The 21649-nt window shown below is 32.8% G+C and overlaps 1 protein-coding gene across 6 annotated transcripts; it reads left to right on the forward strand.

The window, feature by feature from the left end:
* Positions 1–5: 5 nt before the first annotated feature.
* Positions 6–21587, forward strand: LOC126923492 (cyclin-T). Of its 6 annotated transcripts, none has more exons than XM_050736980.1 (8): positions 6–146; positions 214–1514; positions 3517–3727; positions 3812–3935; positions 4123–4168; positions 6274–6364; positions 6434–6631; positions 6761–16020. In XM_050736980.1, the coding sequence occupies exons 2-8, from the start codon at positions 1369–1371 to the stop codon at positions 10211–10213; spliced, it is 4269 nt and encodes a 1422-aa protein (XP_050592937.1). In that variant the 5' UTR covers positions 6–146; positions 214–1368; the 3' UTR covers positions 10214–16020. The 6 variants fall into 6 exon arrangements, with proteins under 6 accessions (XP_050592937.1, XP_050592940.1, XP_050592941.1 ...); XM_050736983.1 differs by having other exon boundaries at positions 41–146; positions 1003–1514; XM_050736984.1 differs by having other exon boundaries at positions 48–146; positions 1006–1514.
* Positions 21588–21649: the final 62 nt, after the last annotated feature.

Here is a 21649-nt window from a genome sequence, read left to right on the forward strand (position 1 = left end):
GGACGCTACTACAGGGGTAACATTGGCTGCGAACACATACTACTAGCTCAACGACCACTGCGTCACTTCCGGGAGTTTAAAGCTCTAAAACTTCTAATTGATAAACTACGTGATTCATACCTATCATAGACTGAGAAAAAGTCCAGGTAGGTTATGACGTTAGTCATAAAATATTAGCCAAGTTGAATTTACGATACACACGTGTGTTTACAGTTAACCAATACAACGTGCTTGCTGTGCAGAATTATACTGATATTTAGTTTAAAATAATTCAAGTATACATCTATTACATTCGTTGGTGTCCAGAAGATATTACAACTTGTTGTGCAATACATCGACAAGGTTAACGTTTTACAATTTTTATTTTTAATGAAATGGGATAAATTTTATAAGTGCACAAATGTTGTGATAAGGTTAAATAACCTTAGTACCTCAAGCAAGATAAGATATTACAGAATTTTTATTTTTGTTATTGCAATTATAACTATTCGAAAGAGTAATAGTATTATTTCCATAACCAACCTCATGGCCTGCCAAAAATTAATAAATCAAGTTTTTTAATGTGGTGTACGATAATATAAAAATAGAAAATTCGAGAGATATTTCCGTACAGTAAATAATGTCGTATATAATTGATTATCCTGAATGTTTAACGTATATCGAGCTCTAAACTTTATCTTAATTATAAATAACAAATCTATGGAACTTTACGTAAAAATGCAGCAGTTTTCATGACAAACCTTAAAAAATAAATCTCGTTACTGTGATGCATTATCGAAACATTGATTCTATTAATTTATTACAACTATTATACGGAAAAGAGGCTAATTTTGTAAACTATTAAACAAATAAAACGTCCATAAACTAATTTTAACAATATTTCCAAGTTTCGTATTAACCTTTAAACTACGGCAGTTTCATGTCATAAAATGAATAAAATATAACAAACGCCTACAAAAGAATTTCTCAAGTTGATTTTTCATTTGTTGTATGATTCCAAAGCAGTGCCGTGAAGTTGCATGCGCATCAAAGGACAAAAAAGAAGAAGACGCCATTTCCGGAATTCAAAATGGAACTTTTCCAATATAAAGTGCATATTGTATAAAATAAATGAGAAAAATAACAGAGAAGTTAATTTGAAGTATTTATGAAAAAGTAGCTTCATATTACAAAGAGAGACATTTATTCAATGTGCGGTTATGTTTTACTGTGACAAAGTTGAACAAGTATGAACTTGGAGTGGTTTTCGATTAGCGTAGTGACGTGAAGTTTTCAACGTGTTGCTGTTAGTGCATTCTGTGCTCGCCGCTAGCCGTGTTGACTACCGTGAAGTGCGCATCGTTAGTACCGAGTTGTATGTACATATAAATGGCGGCTGACGAAAAATGGTACTTTACGAAAGAACAGCTAATAAATACACCGAGCAGAAGATGCGGCATCGACGCGGATAAGGAACTGAGCTACAGGCAGCAGGCAGCGAATTTCATTCAGGATATGGGACAGCGGCTTGTGGTGTATCCTTTTAACGAATGCATGTTTAGTTGCGTGTTTCTCAATTTCCCTTTCCCCCTATCCCCATTGTCGTTTTACGTTTCCTTTATTCTTTCTATCAATTCAAAATCACCCCCAAACTATCATATACGATTACGTGAGTGGATTCTCTTTACACATTTATCTTTTAATACTTGAAATTTCGGTATTCACGTGAAATTCCTATCTTGTTGTAAACATGAGTGACGTGCGAAAGAAGAGGTCACGCGTCATGATTACGATTCTCCATATTGAACTTTACCACGTTACCTTTAGTATACGTTGAATTTTGGAATTTTTGTGCTATTCGGTATATTCATATTGATAGTAGAATAATGCTAGTCAATAAATGTACTTATTAGAATTTTAGTATTCAAAAGGAGGGCAGAGAATAGGGTCATGGAAAAGTAGCATTGTTTGCCAAGCTATGTTTGACAGTAGTACCAACCAGAGCTACAATTTCTACTTATATTTTTTACGCAAGTATATTATTTATTATATTTTCCATTCATATATGTATGTACATATATGTATATAAATGCACATATATATATGTGTGTGTGCTTAAGATCAGATTAGGACCGAAGGTGGTTCATCAATGCTACACTATAATGCATTGTCGATGTTTTATTATATCAGTACAAGAAGTAATAGAAGTAATTGACAAAGGTTACAAAGAGGGCACAATAAAAATTTTGTACGAGTAGTATTCTTCATTCTCAAAATCACGCTGTACCAAAACAATTAACTGTGAACATTGCAAACAGATCAGATGTTATTTTGCTCGCATAAAAAGTAATATAGTAAATTTAACATATACTAACTTATTAACTAGCTATGAAATTTACACTAGTTTTGCATTAAACTTGTACTAATAATACTAGATATTTGATAATACCTTCTATTTAAGAAATATTTTAGCTATATTTTCCCAATGTAGTATGTAGAAATTCTATTTCTATTTCCTATAATATTTTTATGTTTCAGATATATATTTATAAAGATCATAAACATATTAATTATCTTTCCAATTGTGAGAACTTCAACATAGTCTTCATATTATTTGAAATTAAAAGTTTACAAATGTGGAACTCTTTTAAAGATAGTCATATTAATAAATTGTAGTTTTACTTTTCTGTAGTGCATGTATAATAATATTTATTGTAGGCAAAATACATTAATGATGTCTAATATATAGTGTAATACTTGTTTTTCGTATTATTCTATATTTTTTGTATTGTAACTTGCTCTGAATTCTTCATTTGTATATTTTCCTTTTAGTAAAATAACAAATAATTAAGATATGAAAATTAATAATATGATAGAAAGCATAAATGAAGAAGATTTTAACATAAGTAAAATACAGATGAAAATCAAGAATATGCATCAAAATTATGTGATTTATTTGACCAAATTTTTCATATTAATGTAATATAGAGATTAAATAAAATTTTTTACGTATAATCTGTTGTGCCCTCCATTTTTTAATCTTACCATATAATTTAATAATTTAAAAATAATCATTAAGAACTGTTTCAATTATGTTTATTATTTTAGTAATTTTTATTTATATTTATTATTATGGGAAGTTGAGATATTTTTTAGATATTAAAAGATTATATAAATATGTGACTAATATTCCAATGAAAAATATTTAATGTAATTTATTATTTTATTTGTTTACATATTAATTCCTAAATAATTGAAATATTATTTTTGTAGTTATTTGAAATAATTATATAACAATATTTTTATAATAAGATACAAAGATCTAGTATAGAAAATATTTTTTTTATAATGGACTGTAATAAGAAAGGTTGTTGTCCATGATTTATATTTAATAGCATAAATATTCCTGAAATTTGTACAATATATATAATTTTAATATAATTTTAATAAATTTAATAAATAATTGACTATAAATATTATTATATATGTTAATAATACATTATTTATTTAATATTGTCCTTAATTAGATAAATATAGGTCACAATTATGTATCAACACAGCAATAGTGTATATGCACAGATTTTATGTATTCCATTCGCTGTCACATTTCCACAGGAATGCAATTGCAGCAGCAGCACTATTTTTAGCAGCAAAAGTAGAAGAACAACCACGCAAGTTGGAACATGTTATCAAAATGGCACACATGTGTCTCCACAGAGATCAGCCCCCACCTGATGTCAGGTCTGAGGTAAAATAAATGAGATTAATATCAATACTAACACGTATGTAGTTTATGATAAATTTAATCATTGCAATGTATTTTGATTTATAGCAATACCTTGAGCAAGCTCAAGATCTGGTGTTCAATGAAAATGTTCTACTACAAACATTGGGGTTTGATGTCGCCATTGATCATCCCCACACACATGTTGTTAGATGTTGTCAACTGGTTAAAGGTACATAAGTTATGTTTAAAAAAGATTGTATAATATTAATTTACTACATTTACATTTTTCCTATATTTTTTGTGAAGATATTGATTCTGTAACGATAAGCTTAGATGACATAGTAAACTATAAAATATTACAACTTTAGATATTGTTTATAAAATATTTCAGTTAAATGTTTGCATTTTTTTTGCAGCGAGCAAGGACTTAGCCCAGACTTCATACTTCATGGCATCTAACAGGTGGCTACACATTATTTCCTAGTATCACTTACTCTTAGCAGTCTTCTGGTCAAATAGATGCCAGCTGAAGTATATTTCCAAGCTAAGACTGTCAGGCAATAGCCACTGGCGCAACATTCTGACCTATATCTTTCTTAGAAAGCAAAGTAAACGTAGAATAAAATTGTGCAAATATCTTTGATAAATAATACAATTTTTTGCTTCAAAGGGATCGTTTTTGAATGAATGAATTTGAAATATTACATCAAAGCATGAAAATGAAACAGAAATTTAGTATAGAAAAGTTTACTTTGACTTCATTTACTTTTTTCTTCATGTGAATGTTTAAATGTCAACAGTAACTTTTGGGGAGGAATGTTGCGTTGCAGTCGCGGTAATGTCTGATTCTAAAGAGAACGTATGCCAAAGCGAAACGAAGTTTATTTCGTAAACTAAGTTCACGATGAGGATTTCTTAATTGAAGGTAAATGAACTATTCTTAAGGACTGATCGTTTTCTCTTACATCGCGGTATATTGTCCAGGTTTTATTTTTATATTTACATATACATTTCTAAGCAGTAAATGCACAAAATAAATTAAGCGTGAGTGAAATGAATGTGGAATTAATGTAATGACGAGTGAATGTCCAAAAACATTTAATGATAAAAGAAGGATAATTAACTATACCATTAAATTATACAGGGTGGTTGGTAACTGGTTGTACAAGCAGAAAGTAGGTGATTCTATGCGAAAAAAGAAGTCGAAAATATAGAATAAAAAATTTTTGTTTGAGGTTTTGTTTTCGAGAACAAAGCTGGAAAACAAAATCCGCACGACTTTTATTTATGGAGCCATATTAAATCAATTGTCTATTCTGAAGAAATCGCAAGTTGCGAGTAATTGAAAGAAAAGATTATTGTAGCCTTTCATACTTTAAAACAATCGAATACGTTAGAAAGTGTTCATAGAAATTTAATTGGAAGAGCAGAAATATGTGTTCGGCAGAATGGGCAACATTTTCAGCAGTTTTTGTAATAATAAACTTTATGATTACTTCATATTATTTCATTATGTATTCCTAATTTTCCGTTAAGGCAAAAACAAACTTAAACTGCGATAATATGCATCGAGACAACGATCTACAGTGAGATCCGTTATAACGAGACGTGATAAAGTGCACGCGTACGGAGCGAAAATTCAAAGTCGATTTTATCGAAAACAAAGCTTATATTTTCGACTTCTTTTTTCGCGTAGAATCACCCCCTTTCCGCTTGTACCGCCAATTACCAACCAACCTGTATTTTACAATAGTAATCAAATAGTAAAATTATGGTACGGTCTAGTCTTACTATAATCCATTATAGTCTTACTATAATCCATTCAAATATTATTTAATCAATAATATTTGAACAGATTGTAATTACGACTAAATAATCAATGTAGATTAAGCCTTAATATATCTCTGTTGTTACAAAGAAATCATTTTTGAAGATTTATATATTTTTCTTTACTAAGAAATAATTTTTAGCGCAAATTTATAAGATATTTTATTTCCTGAAATAATGCGTTCTCAAACAAAAAAATTTCAGAAATTCTGATAACTTTAGTGTTCAATTTCAAGTCTATATATAGCTTAACATAACTAAATTAAACTTCTCTTTATCATGGGATTATGTTGGGCCAAACTTCGGTAAATTTGTTACGATACAACAGAGTGTTGTAGGGCTTACATTTATAATTATTATGTGGAAAAACATCGCATATTGCTTTAGCTAATAACATTTATGCGTAAATTTTTGTGTAGCTCATCGCGAAAAAGTATCACATTCACACATGCTATTTTTTTAACTGTTTTGGAAACGTACTCTTTGGAATTAAATTCCGTTTACGGAAGATATAATTGGAAATATTGTTAATTGTTTTCAACGAATCGTAAGAAATTCGTCCTGGTTTTATCCCGATATTACCCATGTTTAATGGAACTAGTACTCTGATTTTATAGTACAGTTCTTTTTATGCCCTGGGTTATATTTCGTCAAAAAGAAAAAAAAACCGTTGACGAAGAATTCGTCCTCACTGTTCACTGTTCATAAGAGAAATTTATAAGATAATTTTTTCTTTCCAGTTTACATTTAACAACCATGTGTCTGCAGTACAAGCCAACGGTAGTTGCCTGCTTTTGCATTCATCTTGCATGTAAATGGTCTAATTGGGAGGTAAGTATTATTAATATGATTTAGGAAAAGTATTTGGCTAATTATAACATGATAATTATTTGCTTATAGATACCACAAAGTACGGAAGGGAAGCACTGGTTTTGGTACGTCGACAGAAGTGTGACATCCGAACTATTACAAGAGCTTACAGCAGAATTCCTCCATATATTTGATAAGTGCCCGTCAAGATTGAAAAGAAAAATAATGAGCATATCTGCTAATCAAAGTCCAAGCATTAATCATCCTAGTTTACCGAACTCACCCTTTGTAAGTATTTTTATTAAATATATCATATCATAATATCATATTAAATACTACAGACGAATTGTTATCCTACATTAAAGTTAATATAATAAGTTCAATTTATTAGATAATTTTACTCAATGTTTTGTGTAGGATGCGGAACCTCGCAAGGTACAATCTCCTGCGACGACGGCCGATGGTGGACCTACATTCCACACAAATCGACCTCATCAGGTGGAGAAACAAGAAGAAAAGAAACAGAATGCTCCCGCACCTGCGAGACCTCCTGTAGATTATCGGGAATATCGAGAAAAGAAAGAACGCGAGCGTTTGGAAAGAGAGAAGGCATCAGTTCCAACATCAGTTGCGCAAAGTCATGTATCGGATATTAATAAGCATCATTCTCATCACCATAAACCTGTATCTAGTACAAACGTGCTGAACAAACATCCGTTGCCTCTTGGACAGAAGGCACTTCATCACAATCATCATCATAGACCAGATATAAAAGTTGGACAACCGGTACCTCAGAGGCACTCGAGTAGTACTCAAGCTAGGGAACCAAACCGCGATCCCAATAGGCAGAGGTTACAAAGAGAGTACAATTCGAACACTGGTATAAGTAGCAGTAGTTGTAGTAGTGGTAATGCTCTCCATTCTCACAGTCACGTTGTATCAAAAGAACCAACTTTGGATAATTCTATAACCGATTCCGTTACTCACAGATCGGATGTTGGATCATTACAAGAACCAACATCTCATGGGAATATACAGGAGAAACTTAGTAATAATAATCATAGTCTGCACAGATTAAGTGGAGTAGAAAGTAAACATCAGGGTCATGATAAAAGAATGTATGATCCAAGGCATAAACCAGTAGAACATAGGAAAGATAGTGAACAAAAGCCATATAAATATCCAGATCCAACTAGAATTGATCGACAAAGAAAGTCTGATACATTGGAGCAAAGGTGTGAAGAGGTTAGGAAGCTCATTGAGAAGTCAATACTTCCACCTAAACCGACGCTTGACGTACCATATAGTTCAAATACACAGAAACCGTCGTCACATCATATAAAATACAATCAGTCAGAAAAGTTACAAGTTAGTACTGGTGCAGTGCCGACTGATGTGAAGCTTAGTACTAGCCAGAGTTCATTTCCGCAAGAAAAGTCTCCGAGTAGCTCCGTTTCATTGCTTAGTCAAAAATCATTATCTTCGAAGACAATATCCAGTCAACATACAGCTCATGGTGTATCACAGATATTAAAGGACACGATTAAAAATAGTAATTCTCAGTCGTCGAGTTTATCATCGTTGAATAATCTTGATGACCCAAAAACTGAAAAACGACCACGGCATGATGACACAGACAAAAGTTCGTCCGATATCCAACAAAGTGTGTTACAAACCCCCCCTGGCAAGCCAAAATCGATATTCAGTCCAGAGAAAGTACCAACGCCTCGGGAATCTCATTCACAGAGGCTTAAGACTAAACAAAAGACGCCGCCTTCGGCTGTAAAAGTTCCTAAACAAGAACGCGTACCAGACACATCAATAGGCTTTAATTTAGTATCACCTTTTGCAAGCCCAGCAGGTTTGCAACAGCAAGAAACGCAGTCGGTTAAACGATCGGCTAACGATGTTTCTGCAACGTCCCATAAAAGGCATCGTACGTGTAGCACTAGTGAAAGTGGACAGCAAGTGAAAATAAAAATGGATGATACGACGTCCAGTTTCGAGGCGGTTAAGATGCTCGGTAGAGTACCAGAACTGATACAACCTATTAGAGACAATCCATCGGCGAATGGTAGAGCCACTCAAATCGCGAATGATATGAAACCACCGGAACTCATTAAACCTTTCGATTCTGAACCAACGATATCACGTTTTAGCACAATACCTACACAGCAACAGATATCATCAAATCAGCAGGGTTTGACGAATGGACTGGATACTAACCTAGTGAAGCAAGAGCCTCAAGAATTCCAAATTAAAAAGGAAACCTATAAAACAGATATACCAATAAAGGCTGAACATCAGATTAAAGGAGAATATTTATCTCCAATGAAATCTGCTCAAAGTATAAGTGCTCTGCTTCAGGAACCTTTAGCACCTATGCCATCGTTATTACAAAATATGCAACAATTTAGTCAAATACCACCTCAACAGCAAGTTCATCAGGAACAATTTCAACAACAGCAGTTGCAACAGCAGCAACTTCAACATGAACAACCACTACAACCTCAACATCAACCATCGATATCTCATTCGATGTTGCTCGCACAGCAGGAACCCGTTCAAAGTCAGTGTCTGCCTCTATCATCGGTTACCGAACCAATGATAGCTTCGACCGTAGATATAAGTGCTCTCTCTGGCCCTGTACAAACAAATACAGAATCCATTCTCTCTATACCAATATCGACTACCATAACCGTCGCACCCCCTGTAGAAGAGAAGAGATCGGAGCATCACAAGAGCGAAAAAAAGAAGAAGAAAGAGAAGCATAAGCATAAAGACAAGGAGAAGAGTAAAGAGAAGCATAAACACAAGCATAAAGACAAGGACAAAGAAAAGCATCGAGAGAAGGAAAAAGAAAAAGGAGAAGAGACTGTGCCTGCGGTACCTATCAAAATCACAATTCCTAAAGACAAATTAAATCTGAGCACAGAATCGACAGGAAGCACCGGTGCGAGTACAGTGCCAACTGACAAGAACAAGTCGCCTCAAAACACTAGTATCAAAATCATTATTCCTAAGGAACGGCTGAAGGGTACGGACAGTGTATCTAGTTCACCGGGTCAGTCCGTAGTTCAGGCTCCGTTAAAGATTAAAATCCGAACGGATGGAATCTCGAGGAGTTCCGGCGCGCCCTCGACGACGGGTAGTTCGAGCAGCATCGTTCCAGAGTTCACGAACGAAAGTCGAAAGCGCGATCGTTCTGAAATGAAGGAGAGTCCGACGACTAGTGTTCCGCCAACGAAGAAGCAATCGCAGGTCTCCTCAGCGGGTTACGGGCAACACCGACTAGGCGAACGGCAGAACGGCAGACACTATAGTTCAGGCAGCAATAACAAGGTACGTGGAGGCGGTAGAGGCGGCCGCCAGTATATCGGGCGTGGTCCACCACCAGCAGGATCGGCGGGCCATTACAGTGCTCCCGGCCAGCGCGACGGCTACTATCAGCAAGACACCTACAATAGTAACAATGCCCGTAATCCACATCATCCTCATCCATCCTCAGCTCGTGGTGATCCAGGCTACTCGAGGGCTGGCCACGTAAATCAGACCCAACAAGATTCTTATTTTTTTGCTAATTACCCGCCACCCTCGATGTTCAACCCTGCCGGATACATTTACGATCCTGTCATGTACTATTCGCAATATCAGCAGCAGTACCCGATGTATCCGGCGGGTAACGTCATTATGACACCAGACGGTGCTATTGATACGTCTGTACCGCCACCATCCTTACCACCGAATATGCGACAAAATCAAAGCATGATGCCAGTTCCGTCTGCTCGGCAGGAACCCAAGACACCACCACCGTTACCGAGCGGACCACCTCCTAGTTCCTCACCACCACCACCTCCACCACCGGAATAACATTCGTACGGAAATCCTGTCTTGTAGTGGACTTTAAAGGTAGCTTCCAAAGTAGCGGTAGTAACTGCAGCCACTTCTTGCTCCATTTTCTTTTATATTAAATGATTGACGGACTGGGAATCATGGTAGTATATGTTCAAATTTTGAAAATTTAGATTTAGTCATAGGCGCTTCAACTCCGAAAAGCATTATCCTATCACGCATCATAAAAATTTCATAATTCATTGTCTTTTTATATTAATAAACACAGAACGATATTTTATGAAAAATACTAGTGGACTGATTTATATCACTACGATTCTCAGCCCTCCAATTGTCTTCTTTCTATTCATTATGTTACTTGATTTTTTAAATACGTTCAATTTTCTCATGAGATATTTTAGAATTCATTTTGCTATACTCAACATTCATTGAATATTCCATTGATTGCGTATCATCATTGAATATCTTTGTGTAAATGATATACAATATCAATTGAAGTATCTTTGTATAAAAGATACAATAATATCGTGTCATAAAAAGGTTTTGAAAGAAAAAATAATGAATGTTATTTATTTTATAAGAGAAGGCAGTTTGGAGTTTTAGGGGCTAAATAATAGGATGGAAAACGAGGAAAAGAAGTGGCTGGAGATTCCCGTAGAATGAATTTTCGATCTTGAAGGAATACACTTTCACCTTGCCTCTATCCTCTCTGTTCCCTTCCAGTTTGTGAATGGTAGAAGTAGCAGCATGTCAAACGATCTCTATTCCCCTAGTGTTAAAATTTATCATTTCGATCTTTCCACCTTTGTACCTGTAGCGCAGCTCCTTAGAGTAGTTAAATGAGTATGAGCCTTCATTGAGGAGTAAAAACGAACAGTCAAAAGTCTTGTGAGGTCCACGCGACCTAGGGAGGATGAAGTAACTGCATCACGAAGACGACGATGTCGCGAATTGATGTGCTATATGTAGAAAGGAAATGAAAATATCAGATCATTTTACTCAAGAACACTGAAGAAGTTCTTCAATTACTTTTTTGTCAAATCAATTAAGAATTATTTGATTATGAGATATTTTCAAGGTAGATCCTCGAATCTAAGAAAAAAGGAGAATATTTCACGACGATCATTTTCTTTATTGTATATATTCTAAATTATATATAGTAATTATATATTATGGAAGATACAATTCTCAGAAGTAATAGTAATCTTTTGTTTCGCGTTAAAATTTCTTTTTTTTTGTTGAAAAAGGAAGATAGAGGCAAGGGGAAAAAGAAATATAGTATTTAGGACAGCAATCACAGGCTAGTATGATACACATAGTTGGAGAGCTTACGAATAGAGTAGTTCAATATTGTCGAAAAGGTTGTCGTGAATATTAATGTACGAAACACTGCCAGATGAGAATTCGGAAAGTAACTATGTTTTGCGCTAATGGTCAAATGTCGATAGATAGAGAATGCTAAAAAAAAAATCTAGAAAAAAGGAGAGTAAACTCTTTCAGCCTTATTTCTTTTTCTTATTGTGTATGTATCATATTAGCTGTAACCAATTAGTAAATTTTTTGCGATGGTACTCGATCGAATAAAGTTCAAGGTAGTTGAAAAAAAAAACAATTCCTTTCTAGCAAAGGATTTCGGAGAAAGGGTGGTGTGCAGAGTGTTGCGTTCATATGAAATCAAATCTTTGCATAAACGGGTAATATGGCTAGAACAACTTACGAAGTTACTTAAAAACTATAAAAAATTTAATAAATTACAAATAAAAATAAAAAAAATTACAAAGAAGAAATACGAAAAGGAAAAAAGAATTAATGTATAATTGTATGCAGTGAAGTGATTGAGAGTGATTAGAAAAAAATAAATGTATTATTAATACGAATTTAAAAGTGTATGTATTTGTAAAGGTACATATAATTTTGTTGAAACTAACATGTGTATTACATCGTCGTTGTTTTTATACGCGGATAAAATAATATTAACAAAGATTCTTTCCGACTAACCCTTTGCAGTCCGACTTATCTTTTTGTCGTTTCGTGTCAGCCGAAGCTAATATTTGCTAAGCTTTCTGTGCGATACTTTCAATACTATCCTTTTCTTATTCTAGCATTGAACTCTCCACCGAACATTTTATATGTATATGATTTAAAACATATCCAGAAGAACGAATACAATGCACCACGATATTATAATTATTATAGCACATTTATTGTTCGATTATCGTAGGATTCGAAAGGAACGCAAAGGGTTATTATTGCGTTGTTCTGCGTGCAATAGGAAGTTGCATTAATTCTGATAGTATGAAAAGAAAAATAATTCTATAATTACGAAAGTTGGAACAATAGCTCAAAAAAGATGCGACTTCTATATATGACTGTCGTTTGTTAATGTGCGGCATAGAGTGTTAAGCAAGAATTGTGAAATATAATTATGATTATAATAGATGCGATATGAAGTAATGGACTTCGTAGAATTTGCTCTCATTGTTAATACAGGATAATTATAGATTTGTTAATATCGCGATTTCTTTTTTCATTTATCTCTCGTATACGAATTAGAATACGCGGCCATCATTGAAGTCTGGTCAGAAAATCGCGATTGATAATTTGGTTAAGGTCTGATTTAGACGAGTTGTGCATTATTATTGATATTTGCTGAGAAGAGCTGCTATTCGACAACTTTTATATTTTTGATGATGGAGTGTTGATTAAATCGTAATATCGCTATTTGAAATGTTATTTCTAAGGCTAGAAAGTTTTCTCACAATTTTTAAGGAAATTCGGACGCTATATTGTCTGTGTTCTTTAGAATCATTTCTTAATTTATATTTAACTTTGATGCAGATTGTAGAATCATTTTTTTGTAAATTATAGAAAATTAAATTCTGCTATTTTTTTTTCTTATTATTTTTTTGCTTGAGGAATTTTACAATTTCTATATCTTTAACTCATTTTTGCATGTAGAACGACTTCTTAATTTGATCATGTTACATGTTACCTATTCTGTCGAATTACTCAGCGTTACTGACGTAAAATCACAATTCGTCTATATCGAACCTTAAAAAATCAGAACAACGATGTAACGATGATTCTTTAACCGTGTGTAGTTTCCTATTAAAAACCGATGAGCACATCCTCACGTTGTTTGCTCGTTTCTTACACATCAATGGTATTTCCAATCAGATATTCACGAATGTATAAAGAGAGTCTTTTTACTAACGTTTATAGAGTTGAGAGGATGGCATGCTTATGAGGATTAACGAGATGGAAACATGCGACGGGATAAAGATATTATTTAGCTTTTCAGTTTTTTAGATATCGATGAAGAGACGATCAGATTTGTTCATATTAAGTTCTCTGAATCTGAAGAGAGAATTCTTTCTTCAGAGTTTAAGCATTACCGAAACAAAATGGTCCATCTATTTATGCGACTACTTAAGAACTTTCTTACCTAAGATTTTATTTTTTACGTTCTCTTGTACAATGATTTCAGCTTTGATCACTGAGCGTCTTTAAGTGTATATGTAGATTGTTTTTATATTTATTTGTAATAATCGTGGACGCGCGTAGACCTTTTTTCTCATTTTTTCTCTCTCACTCAATTCTTAACAATGTATGAGTCGCATGTTGGACAATATATATGTATATTATATGTATGTATAATATATATATTATATATGTATATTATATATGTGTATAATATATATCATATATGTATATTACATATATGTATAGTATAAATAATATATATATATTATATATGTATATATGTAAGCAAAAGATTAAATATAGAATGGATATTATCTCAGGAACGTGAACGAACGAGAGATAGTGTGATTAATATATTTAAAAAAGATATATATTATCTATTAAGAATGCGTTTGTATTTACATAAAATATACACACGCGTACACACGTGTGTTGTGCAGCCATTGTGACAAACAAAAATTTATTGGACCGCTAAGCGCTGTGGCACCAATTCATGTTCTTGTTGTTATTGTTATAATTATTGTCACAATTAGGACCTAGTATTTTGAATATAGATCATTACATGTGTACTGTGTGATTGCTATGATCGTTGCCACTTTCTGGACTTCTCAGTGCAAAATTCTGTAGTTTGTTTTACATCTTACCTTTTTAGCGAGACCAGAATGTCTTGTATTTAAAGAATGAAAGAAAAAGAATGTTTAGTTGTAGTTTAAAAGAGAGGGAAAGAATTAAAAAAAAAAGGAACTGTGAAGTTTTTTTCTTAGAGAGTAAATATTCCGCCTGTAAATCGAATGACTTTTGTGTAAAGAGATGAATACATTGTATAGAAATTTGCACAGGAGAAGAAATTATTTTTCAAAGGCACGTGTATACTTTTAAACTTTGTCGTGGGCCTTTCGTAGAATATGTTACGAACAAATATCGCGAATGAATTGATCGAGTCAGTACGAAATACTGAATTTTGTTAGGTCGTATTGTAATACGATATATATATATATAATTTAATTTAGGGAAAAAAAAATAACAAAAAAGAAGAAAAGGAAAAAAGAAGACAAGAAACATTCAGGAAGAATGTGCGCAGAGTTTTCGATTTTATTATACTTTAAATACTGATATTATATATAAATGTTTTATTTTCCAAAATTTTCTCCTTCAATTATTATTAATCGTAATCAACGCATGAATTTCACCGTGCAATTTAGTGCTTTATCGGTAACGACTATGATTGTACGAATATTAAATATATTTCTACTTTGATTATAAAAAATTAGTGTCTTATTTGAACAATCACATCGATGCTTTGTTCTTCCTGAATATGTTTTAGAGCATCAAATGGAAAGAACAAGAACCTCTTAGACCTAGCCTTTAATCCAACGATAATAAATGTAACCCAAAACAACACTGTAAACGAAAAAAGGAAAAAAAATGAAGAAAGAGTGTGGCGCAGAATTCGCAGGATCTATATGTGATGTCTAAACAAAAGAACTGAAAGAATCAAAGAATAAAAAAGATATCACTAGTGAGAAACTGCGAGAAAATCAACAGGATCGGCCTACCTAAAAAATTGTGCAGTTGTACAAGTCGTATAAAGACAAAATAATTGCTAAGGTAAATTATATAGATTTTGTACTCTCCGATAGTAAGAAGTTGAAAGAGAGTTATCTATATATATATATATATAAATATAATAGTAATAATGATATATGAGCCCACGCATGTGACCAGCGATCGACACGAGTGATATAAAATTTATGAACTGTTCAATTTATAGAAGAGGAACACCAGATGTGTAAAATTTCGCGAACACTGCATCGATACTGTACACAATGTATATCTCTATCACTTGTCGCGTATGTTTCCTGCCATATTCTTATTATAATAGACTCTAGGCGTTCATGGATGTGTATTTTAATATAGAATCTTGTGATACTACATTTCTAATTATACACTTAAAAATTTTGGGGATTTCATTCATTAAAAATTACACATACCACGTTATTATTTTTGTAAAATATACCATTCATTCCAAGTTACCTGTCTACATATATATATACATACTGTGCATATTCACGAATAGAATTGAAATTTCCGTATTTGGATCGTCCACAGCTATCGATTTGTCAAAAAGAAAAAAACACGCAGGTGCTTATACACGCGTATATATAACATTTTAATTTTATAGAAAAAGAAGGATAATATTATATATAATTTTATAAAATTAGACTGTTCAAGCCCACACGTCGCGGATAATTACGTATTATTACGACAGGAATCGTACGCGTCATGTGTTCGACCAAGAAAAGAAATAATCATCGGAAATAAACGTTCTATGGAAACGAAAAGTACCTTAGTGATTATTTTGTCTCTTTCTTAACACACCATATAAAAAAACATATTAATATATGTACACATATACTATGATACATAATGCTGTGCATGTATATACGTGCATATATGAATATATCTTAGATATAATAATCGCACACCATATATCGCCGCATCTTCTTTGTGTACTAACATTATATCACAGCTATCAGTATGTAATACGATTATTATCATGCGTAAAAGTTCATTTTTGTACGCTATCATACGTGGAAATTAATAGTATTTCTAGTATATAAGAGACATGGCAAAAATATCTCGATACACAAAACATGTTATTTGATTTTTATCTCGCTTGGTGGAGGATACTTGTAATGTTTGCCTACACATTATCGTCGAAACGTCGATGCTATTGTTATCGTTATTGTTTATATTTAAGTGTATTGTGTGTGCGTGTAATTTTGCATGAGCATGCACGCGGTAGCAAGCTTTTTGTGTTGTATGCATGTATTCAGTTCTTTTTTTTTTCTTTCGAGAATTATGCTTTAATTTGCATTTCATTTAATTCTCACAGATACCAAGTTAAATTTGGGGGGGGCGGGATGATAAAATTTGATGCGATCTATTAGCAATACTATGACGTTTACTTGACTTTATTACACTTTTTTATTTGATCTTTTTGAATATACATAATATTCATCCGCATTCCGTATAGAAGCTTTAATATCATTCGTTCATGAAGTTGATGTTTCTCGATTTAATTCTCAGTTAGTCGCGTCCATAAAATTGGAATTCATTTGAGTCTTTTTTTTAAAAACAGTAATTAGGATTCATAATTATTTTAACTGAATACCTGTAACTCATTCATATAGCTATACGAACACTTATCACGTGTCTGAAACATGCATCGAGGAATACGTGTTTATTCATTAATTCCTAAATTATGCGTCGCCACGAAAAATGGAATTGCAGTCGATAACGTTTAATCAGCATATCTTATTAATATTAATTTCTTTTAATTCAATTTCTATAATAGGCTGACGCAAATTAGCGTATTCCTCATCTGTTTCTTTTATGATCAACAAGAAAAGAAGAAAAGATAACGGAAAGGAATTTCAGCGTTTAATGATCAAATAAGGAGTAAACCAACAACATCAAATAATTCTGAAACATTCTACCAAGGAAATAGAGAATTTACTTGATTTTATTTCGACGAAACTGGATAAATATCGATCAATTTATTATTAGTTTTTTAAACAATTTCTTTTGAGGTATTATAAAAGGATTGGAGTACCACAGTTCTCTTTGTATTTTCAGGAGAAACACACGTCTAGCCATCACAAAAGTTCCAGCAAGCTGTCACAGTCTCAGCAGTCTCACACGTCGTAGTATCCGGACATCAGTAGAAGAGGATGTTGGTAAAAGTCTCTTCAGGAAGTGCTCCGAAGTGATCTGATTGATATCCATCCTGAAAGGGAAAAATTCACCTCGTTTTGCTTCTTCGTCCTTGAAACTGCATTGAGATTCCAAAGAAATGCAGCTTTCAACGTCGTCCTCGTTTCTCACAGTCGTCCCAGATGATCAAGAGGAGAATAGATCTTCGTTAGCTGTCTGCTTCATCTGTTGCAGCATTCTATCCAAAGTTTACGATAAGAAGGGAATAATTCTTATAACAATTCTTCATACATGGCTGCATCGAAGATGAGAATTCACAAAAAGACGCAAGCTTGACGCCTTAACCTTAGCCAAAGTTTAACGTAAATCGATCAGCAATTTATGCTTTCGACTAGAGAAAAGAACGAAAAATGAAAAAGAAAAGAAAATAATTAATCTTACTCAGGTCAAATTAAATACGCAGTAAGTTAAGGAGAAAGGGAATTTCACTTCGTCCTTGATCATTGGATTACGCGATTTTCATTTTACTTGCGATCTGTATAATATCGCCTTTTATTCTTTCCTTTTTCCCCTTCTTTTTTATACTGTCTTGTAGAAGTATAAGACGAATTCTTTTAATTCTCGATGTGCAAATAATCGAAAGAATACGTCTTATGGTAACATAGCCCTCAGGATCGATCTCAGATTCCCGATTTTTTATAACAAATATCGTACCAATATTTTGCATCTATCGTACGAAAACGAGTAATATATCGTTCACGATATTTAAATTTAATCGTTAGTTGCTACGATCGTCTTCATTTTTTCATAGGAACATATATCGTTCATTAGAACTAATGAATGATACGACATTTTGAATCATGAGCCTATACAATGTAAGTCGAACTTGTGATTTCGTTTCGAGGGCTAAATAATATCTTTTTCCAACTTTCCATTTGTTATTCCATCCAACTGCCATGTTTTCATTTGCATCGAAGAACGCGAGACAATGCATCGTAAATTTCACAATTATCAAATTAATCGTCGATCGATTCGTTAGACAGGGAGGGACATGATTAAATAGATTTGAAGCTCGAATGAGCCGGATATAGAATAATATTTGTACGTTTTACATTTTAGGTAACAAGTTTTTCTTTACTGTTCAGTGAATTCCGGATCACGAATGCTTTGTGCGACGTTCTTATCGATGTAGCAAAAGGACCTTATTATTCAATAGTACACTTTCATTGTCATTGTTTCAGTTGATCATTTCAGTTTTGTTACGTTCACGATGCATTTAACAAAGTTTCGTTTCTTACCGCATCTTCATACTATTTTTTCTTTCTTTTCCTTGAATCAATCAAGATCTTAGAGTAAATGTTCCGTTTCAATGATCAAAACGTAGAACGCCGTAGCTCCATAGATATTAATGGTACAAATTGTACATATTTTTAGTATCCCACCTCCATCGATTGTTCTTTAAAGATGAATTTTCTACAGGTTCGAATGTCCCTAAGAAACGAATCGTTTGTGCGAAGCGGTGAGCATGCACACTGAAAGAAAAACTTGGTCCATGTCCAATGATATTTATTCGTGCCGTTTTGTTGTGTACATAGCCGAAAAAACCGCATAATATAGTAAGTAATTCGAATTATACTATCGCCACTTAGCATAAAGGACTATAGATAAACGATTAATATTATTGTCAGACTGTAAATAAAATTATTTTGTATGCCAAAATAAACCAAATGAATGACTCGACATACTACGGTTATACAATCGCGTTACACCACACAATGTAAGAAATATTAAAATGAAAAAAGATACAGAGTAATGGTACAAGTTGCAGTACGCGCAATGGTAATACACGAAAGATTCCATTAATTATCTTCACTCGTTCAAAAGATAAAAGAACCATGCGTATATTTAGCGAACACACAGTTAATACTCGACTCTATTCTCTGTAGGTATTATTTTTTAAGAGAAACCGATAATAGAATTATATTATCAAATATATTTGCGAACGGCCGTGCGTACTGTATCGATTTAAAAAAAAAGAAAAATGTTATTACTAATTTTCACGCGTATTTCATACCCGAGCATTTGTTGCGTTATCTTAAAAACGAGCAGCTATAGTAATAATAATATTAATATCAATTAACATTTAAATAATGGTAATTATAATAACACGACACATTGATAATTGTAAACAATAAGAACGCAAAACGGTGATCCACCTCTGTCGTTTGTGAATTTTTGAAACAATTCACGCATAGCCATTTCTTCGTCGTTCTTCTTTTATTGTGCATATCGAAGATTGCACTCCGAGTTCGAAAACGTGTACGGAGAAAAACATGTATTTATTGATTATAAATGATAAGCCGATCAGGTGTAAATTTAGATTCGTGAATTATATTTCAACTATTGTCAAATTTGCCTTTGACACGTTTGTTCAACGAAACAAAAAAGAGAGAGAAAAAAACAAAATTGTATGTTAGCAATAAATGTTCCAAAACGATTTTCGGCGCGATAAAATATCACCCGCTTCGTCATTCGTCGAATAATATTGTAAGAATATTTTTCATTCTTATTACACGATAGGTAAGAATGACGAGCCTATTTTATCGTGTCGACTTTAATCCATAGCCGAGAGTAATTCAAAGTTCTACTTATAGAGTATTACAATTATACACAGTTTATGTATACGTTATTGCCTCTCAAAGAGAGCGTTCGCACCGAGAACATTTTCTTCTCATTTGTAGCATGTTTCTCCTTCTAATCCTTAAGAGAAGAATAGATGAAATTTTTAGTATTCTCTTGGCTGTGTGGTACAAAAACGACGTTTATTGCTAATTGTTTCCAGTTCAGCGAATAACGCGCAATAATTGTAACGCAACTGTTTCGCTATTTACCAAGATTGAATTACAGAGCGAAACAGAGAATGAGTGAGAGAGAAAAAGAAAACAATTGATCATGTAGAATTTCGAATGAAATAACGTCGGAACGCACGGCATTGTTTTATCAACTAAATAATTTGTTTATCGATCGAATCTTTTCGAAGAGCGAAACGGGCTCGTTTGAAAATTGTTAGACTAAATTTAGCTATAAATCCTCGATTAGGAAGAAAAATACTACGTTTATTTAGAGAACAGGTTGCTTCCGTTTCTTTCTTCGAAGAAGAAGAATAAATAAAATGGAAAAAAACATATTATACGAGTTCGATCGATGTAAAAGGTGAAGAATTTTTTTAAAAGGACGAACGGGAGATAACCGAAGAATAAAATACCGTGTCCGCGATGTAAATAAATTTATTCTTAAGGATTTGAACAGAAGCGACGATTCGTGGAGAGTATATACTTATTATTATTATTATTATCATCGTTTGCAAGTCGTGCATTTGTATTTCACGCGCATGCCGAGGAGCTTGCGTATCGTGGATACACGCTCGATCCGGAAGTCTTTAGTCGTGAGAAAGTTCCTTCTTAAAATTAAAAATAATTTCACATTTAAAAAAGAAGTCAAAAAAAGAAAACCGAATTAGAGAATTATAAAAAGCTGATTTCATAATAAGATACATACTGACATTATTTGATATACCTTCTTTTTCAAATAAATTCACCCTTTGATTATGGTGGGTGTTTATATTTTTTCAAATTACGAGTGCAATTATTATTTCATACTAAGAACTAACTCATATATGTTGGACAAATATATATATGTGTGTATATATTACATATATACATATATATATATATGTGTGTGTGTGTATATATATATACACACACGCACACGCACATATATATATGTATATATATATGTATATATAAATATACACATATATATACATACATGTGTAAATATTTCTTTATTTTTCTTTTTTAAGAACAATGCTTTCAAAGAAAAATAAGAAAAATCATTATTTTCTCTCTCATGACTGATGATTTTCGCGACCCGAGTTAAGCTTGCCTAGTTTCAGGCGGCGTTAAAAAATTATCCTTAATAAAGAGAGAAGCAAAAGAATGATTAAAAAAATCTTCGTTGTTTTTATTATTTCTCCTTTTTATGTGTGGCTAATGAAAATTGGAACTTTGTTATTTCATTCAGAATCAATTTCCATATGTGTACAGTTCATAAAAAGTATGTATTAATATATATAGTATATATCCTAAAGGACCAAAAAAAATTAAAGTATTTTTGTTCAATATTAAATGAAGCTTTTCAATTGTATATTAATTCTTTAGTAATATTAAATAATAAGTTTCAAATCGGTACTCA

Source organism: Bombus affinis, chromosome 13, assembly GCF_024516045.1.
Source record: "Bombus affinis isolate iyBomAffi1 chromosome 13, iyBomAffi1.2, whole genome shotgun sequence".
Lineage (NCBI taxonomy): Eukaryota > Metazoa > Arthropoda > Insecta > Hymenoptera > Apidae > Bombus > Bombus affinis.

Coding starts and splice junctions, on each gene's coding strand:
- LOC126923492 (XM_050736980.1), top strand. CDS start 1,369: ATGGCGGCTGACGAAAAATGGTACTTTACGAAAGAACAGCTAATAAAT. Junction 3,728..3,811: donor CACCTGATGTCAGGTCTGAG/GTAAAATAAATG, acceptor TTTGATTTATAG/CAATACCTTGAGCAAGCTCA. Junction 6,365..6,433: donor GTAAATGGTCTAATTGGGAG/GTAAGTATTATT, acceptor ATTTGCTTATAG/ATACCACAAAGTACGGAAGG.